Raw genomic sequence first — 5,994 nt, forward strand, 5'->3', positions numbered from 1 at the left:
GGATAAAACTATCCGGATAGTTTCAGATGCTTTCGGGTAGTTTGGATACTTTATAATAATTTAGTTATCCTCAACTATTTTCAAATACTTTTAATAGAATTTTAAATTAAAAATATATATTTAGTGATGTTATATGTATATATAATTAATATTTTTATATATTCGGGTACCCGTTCGGTTCTCGGTTCGGATCCGGTTCGGTTCGGTTATTTCGGATATAAAAATATAGGAACCGTTCGGGTATTTGAGGGTATTGGTCCGGTTCCGGTTTCGGGTATTTTGGTTCGGTTCCGATTCGGTTCTTCGGTTCCGGTTATTTTGCCCAGGCCTAGTGACAGTGATTGGGGAGGTTGTCCGGATACAAGAAGGTCGACTGGTGGATTTTGCGCACTCTTGGGTTCAAACTTAATCTCCTGGTCAGCACAAAAGCAACAATCAATGTCACGAAGCTCAATAGAAGCAGAGTATAGAACTTTGTCTGATACTGCAGCTGAAATAGTTTGGCTATCCAATCTCTTGACTGAAATCGGGATACCTCAAGACACTCCACCTGAGATATCCTGTGACAACCTATCAGCTATTTATCTGTCTGCTACACCTGCTATGCACAAGAAGTCTAAACGTTTTGAAGTGAATTTTTACTTTGTGAGGGAGAAAGTGGCATTGCGCAAGCTGATAGTACATCACATACCGGGAGTTCATCAACTGGACGATATCTTCGCTAAGTCCTTACCAACTCAAAGCTATCAAGACCTACGGTTCAAACTTGGTGTGGTCGCTTCTCCCACACAAAGTTTGAGGGGGCGTGTAGACAAGAAAGACAAAGCACAAATGGCTTGAAAACAGAAGGTGAAATCAGTTTTTTTCTGAAACAGAGCAAAAGGAAGATTTAGCTGAATGTGGAATAGGCTTCAAGATGTCAAAGGCTGAGACAAGCTTCACTAAGATGAGCTCAGAAGAACTAAACCAGAAGCCCTTTCAAACATGTGAGCATTCAACGACTACAATTTGTCAAGCTGAAAACAAAGAAAGAGACAAAAGAGGTGGTCCTGCAACGTACGGAACAAAGCAGCCAATAACGTTACAGAACAGATTTCAGCTGATAGAATCCAATGAAGATACGAAGACCTAATGGACAGCGAGGCACTTCACTAGGGTTTCAAGATTTCAATATAAATAGACATCTCAAGTTGTAAAAGAATCTTTAAGCAAGAAATAAGAATGAAAAGATTCAAACTAGTTCCTTTAGTTTATCTCAGTTTTGCTTTCAGCGAACACATGATGTAAAATACAAAAGTTATAAGTTGTAGAGGAAAAAACATTAAGGCGCAGAAACCGTGTGAAAAAAGCAAATAAAGAGTGTACATTTTTGCTTTAATGCTGTAAAATAGTATGGTAATACATTCTAACAAGTTGTTTCTCGTAACAATTTTATCTTTTAAGCAAATCTATGATCTAAGTTGGCATTAGACTTATACAAGCTAAAATAAATACATATGGTATGTAACTTGATGATAAGTTGATAAGATCAAAATCTCATTGATCTCTAATGTTGTGTTTGAGCAAGAAATGGTTTGAACGTCATTACAACTCCCAGTGCCAAGATCACATTGAGGATAAAGAATACCATTTGTGTGCCTGCACATTCAAAAGAACCATTTTCTTCTTTTTTAGTCTCACTTGGTCTAAGTTTTTAATTATAAACTCATGGGGCTAATGATCACAACATGGATATATGAATATGAAGTGTTCACATTACCAGGGAGAAAAGCAGCATCCAGACGCTTCTCGCTCCAAGAATAGCTGCCATGAAACCGAAACAAAGGAGAGAATATTAAATTGGAAATGAAGATAGAATTAGAGTTGAATACATTTGAAGGATTATATTGTATACATGATGCCTGCTGCTGCTGGACCTATTGCTTTAAAAAGAGACATTGCTGTCATGGCAATCCCGTTAGCTGCTCCTCTTTGGTCTTGTCTCTGTGTTTGTCAGTACATAAACATGTTAGTTTTACTTTCGATTTTACCTAGTTTAAGAAAATGGAATCTGAAAATACTTACTACGGCCCTGTTTTGAAGTATGAATAAACCAGTAATAGCAGAAGTCTGCACACAAAACACACACACAACTGGTGAGAATACACTAAAATCAACACTACACATTCTGTTAAAGTTATCAGAGACTTACTGCTAAAACATTCTTTGCTACAGACGCACAGTTTAGCGCCAGGGTAAGGGCTAAACCAGATAGCTTTGCTATTAGAGGGTAAGTTGATAAGAGAACTAATGCCAAACTCTGTTGAGTAACAAAAAAAAAAACAAGCAAAAGATTTAGAACTTTCTTGCTTAGTGTCATAAGGTTTGTGGTGAGAACAACAAAGTTTAGAGGTTACCCCAGAGATTCGTGTAACCATGGTTGGTCCTAAGAGCCTCTCCGCGTAAGAGTAGAGGGAAAGCTGAAAGATAAGGAGACCAAACCCTAATAGAGAAGAAGTTATTGTTTAGTTCATAAAAGTTTCATTAATATTGAAGATGTAAGCATGAAGAAGTATGGACACACCTGAAATTGCAAGAACAGAACCAACATCGGCAGAGGAGTATCCCAAACCTCCATATTTCCTGGGGCTGTTTGCCCACAATGAAAAGATCTATGGGAGAAAGAAATCTCAAGATTTTTTAACATATTGGGCCAAATAAACAAAGATGAATGTTGTAGGAAGAGAAGTGGCACCTCTGTGTAAGCCATATCATGAAGTGAAAAGATGCAGTATACGATAATAGATGAAATTAGTGGCCAGTTCTTTAAAAGAGAGCTTTTCTCATTTCTCTCTGTCGTTTTATGAGATTCAGGGTCATGAGACAAAGCTTTGTGAGCATCAAAAGACTCATCAGGTGATAATGCATCATCATCAATCTTGTGATTGTGCAATGTTTCCTGGAGAAGAAAAGTAACCATTTCTAGGACTGAGCTAACACACAGTAAATAGGAGTTTCTAATGGAGCATTGAGAATGTAAAAGAGCATACCGGAATCCGCAATGAAATTATGGTAACCAGAAGTGCAAAGCAAGATATTGCTAAGCACGGCAACAAGTAGGGAAACCTGCATTATAATTTATAGACCAATAAGACTATATACATAGGTTAGTTGAATGAAAGTGAAGAAAGTAAAACTTACTTCCCAAAAACTGAATTTTCTAAGAATAAACTTGGATATTGCTTAGCAGGCTACAATATTGGGAGATTAAACAAGAATCAATCAAGAAGTGAGAGCGAGGTATAGTAAGAAAAATGTTGTTTTGTTAATGAAGACCTGAGCAAGAAAGCCTCCCATAGCAGGACCAATGATGAGTCCAATGCCCCATGCTGTACTAACCTACATGATTTGATAAGATTCTAAGTTGCTCTACTCAGATTGAAAAGTAAATATATGTTAAAACTTTGGATCAAGTGCTTCTTACCGCTGAGAGTGCCAAACCTTGATATTCATCACGGAATGTTTCCATTGCGTAAGCCTGAGTTCATAAACATATTCGGTTTAATGAGCTTCAAGAAGTTAAAATGGAGTAAGTATTCAAAAAAAAAAAAATGTTAAGAGGAGGACAGGAAAACACCTTTATAGGACCAAGTAGACCGTTGAAACTACCTAGGCAAAACCTTGTGATGATGGCCATCCAGAAATTTACACTTAGGCCGAACAGAGTGTTGAAAATGACCCTGTCACAAGAAGGATGTGTTTAGACTATGAGGAAACAAAGCAAACATGTCAAAAGAATTGAAGAAACAATGTAAAATTTACTAACACTGAAGCAGTTCCTACGAGGATTACAGGTTTTCTTCCATAACGGTCAGCCACAATGCCCCAGATGACAGATGTCAATGTTCGTCCGAGCATGAAAGAGCAACCTTCAAATGTATGTATAGAGACAATGTGAGTTTGTAATCTAAAGTACTGGTCCAGAACTTCATGATTATATAAGAAAAAAAAAGGGAGAGATTAATACGAGGATGACTCACCAACAAATCCAGCATAGAACCCAATGTCCTCTTCTTTCTTTGCTATGTTAAAATCACCAATCTACCAAACAACAAAACAAAAGAAGTTTAAAGCACACCAAATTTTACTAATCATCACAAAATCCAAATCAGCACGTTGCCAGACGAATCATTTATATATAAATGAAGTAAACTACTACAAAGCATTATGTGGGTACTCACCATAAAGTAAAGAAATGGGAAAAGAGAGGAAATGGGCAGAGCTGAAATTTTACAAAAGAAAACAATTTCAGAGGAAAAAAAAAGGCATTCTCTTCATCGTCTTATTCAATCTCCATGAAGAAGACGAGTTTACCGGTGCAGAGGACGATGAGCCAAACGGTGAGAAGCTCGGAGAAAGGGAAGCCACGGCGAAGCCTCTTCATCTGGTCAACCTTGCAGCCAGGGCAGTTCTCATGGAATTTATTCTCCAGCAAACATTCTGCATACTCTTCAGCCATTTCTTGAAAACAAAACCAACCTCCAAATAGAATGGATGCAATACAAAAAGGCTGGTAAGATGTGGAGAGTTTTATATTAACGGGAGAAACCAAACACAGAGAAACACAACACAAGATTGTCACGTACTCTCTCTTTAATTCTTCTAACAACAAATGAAGGAGAACATTTAATTATATAGAGAGAGGGAGAGAGAAGAGCAAAACAACTTGGCTTTTCTCCTCCTCACCACTCGCAGCCAAGGAACATGAGTCATGACAGTATTCTTATGTCACCTTTCTAATCCTCTTTCGCATTCATTGTTCTAATAAATCTTTCAGGACAAGAAATATTATTTTATTTCATCGACACCGTTCAAGTTTTCAACGCTATAAATATTAGTCTTATTTTATCTGCTACCTAAATTATATAAAATGCAATTTCTTGCAGAGCTATAGATACGACCTTTATCGAAAGTATGAAAATCGATGTGAATATTTGCCGACGTAGCTATTTATGCTTCCGTAGTTGACAGGTTAGGTGGTACGAGTAATATATAGACTCCCAATGGTAATATGTGAAACAATTGTGTGGTTCAAATAATAACAAAAACTTACAAATATATATGTATATTTAGAATCTGATTGTTACTATATGATTAACTATGGCGAGGTGCAATTTCTTCTGTTACCGACCCCACAAGTTGTGGGCACAGCTTTGCCTTTTTGGTGACCTTCCATGGTGGACCACTATTTCAATAATTTAACTTGTGAACTTTATCTGTGTTCAAAAAAAAAAAAAACTTGTGAATTTTATCAAATGTGTTAGTAAAATAACTTATGATTCTATAGTGTCGAGAAATTTAAATAAGGACGAAAGAATTTCCCCGCAGAAAGAAGATATACGATAAATATGCAAGAAAGAATATTTACTATGAAGAAAGAGAAGAGAGATGAGATGTAATGATTCTTTGATTATAAACTCTTGTTCTTGTTTTGGTGTACAAAAGAGTGAGATGAGTGATGGTATTTATAGTGAACAACAATACATAAAATAACAAAGATGGTGCTTAATGTGGTAAATGAGTGGGTGATCATAGTGTTTGATGAGTAGATGATCATAGTGCTTGAGTTGGTAAAGGAGTAGATGATCATAGTGCTTGAGTTTGGTAAAGAAGTGGATGATCATTTCAATGCTTATCTTATAACACTCCCCCTTGATCATCCATCTTGTATTACGTAGTGCCTCGTTAAAAACCTAGTCATGGAAAACCCAATGGGAAAAACAGTAGTAAAAGTAAAAATAGTACAACTACGTAAGCTCCCCCTCGAATGAGTAGTCATAGAACCTTTAGAACAATGATAGATTTTCATCTCTCAAATTGTAACATTCTCTTTGGTTGTCTATCTTTTGTATGTTCTTTGTTGCCTCGTTAAAACCTTGTCATGAAAAAACCCAATGGGATAAAAACCATGATAAGGAAAAATGGTACAACCACACTTACTATCATATTTCTTTC

At 36.6% G+C, this 5,994-nt stretch overlaps 1 protein-coding gene across 1 annotated transcript; it reads right to left on the bottom strand.

Annotated features, from left to right (window-relative positions):
- Window positions 1-1,353: 1,353 nt before the first annotated feature.
- Window positions 1,354-4,971, bottom strand: LOC106312938 (protein ZINC INDUCED FACILITATOR-LIKE 1). The gene is made up of 17 exons (XM_013750640.1): window positions 4,354-4,971; window positions 4,221-4,261; window positions 4,020-4,080; window positions 3,806-3,908; window positions 3,617-3,719; window positions 3,464-3,517; window positions 3,316-3,378; window positions 3,181-3,230; window positions 3,030-3,105; window positions 2,735-2,938; window positions 2,564-2,651; window positions 2,397-2,482; window positions 2,192-2,299; window positions 2,065-2,109; window positions 1,895-1,983; window positions 1,760-1,803; window positions 1,354-1,638 (listed from the first exon to the last, which is right to left on the bottom strand). Exons 1-17 carry the CDS (start codon window positions 4,496-4,498, stop codon window positions 1,547-1,549), a joined length of 1,452 nt encoding a protein of 483 aa, XP_013606094.1. The 5' UTR covers window positions 4,499-4,971; the 3' UTR covers window positions 1,354-1,546.
- Between the last annotated feature and the right edge of the window lie 1,023 nt (window positions 4,972-5,994).

Source organism: Brassica oleracea, chromosome C9 (assembly GCF_000695525.1).
Source record: "Brassica oleracea var. oleracea cultivar TO1000 chromosome C9, BOL, whole genome shotgun sequence".
Classification (NCBI taxonomy): Eukaryota; Viridiplantae; Streptophyta; class Magnoliopsida; order Brassicales; family Brassicaceae; genus Brassica; species Brassica oleracea.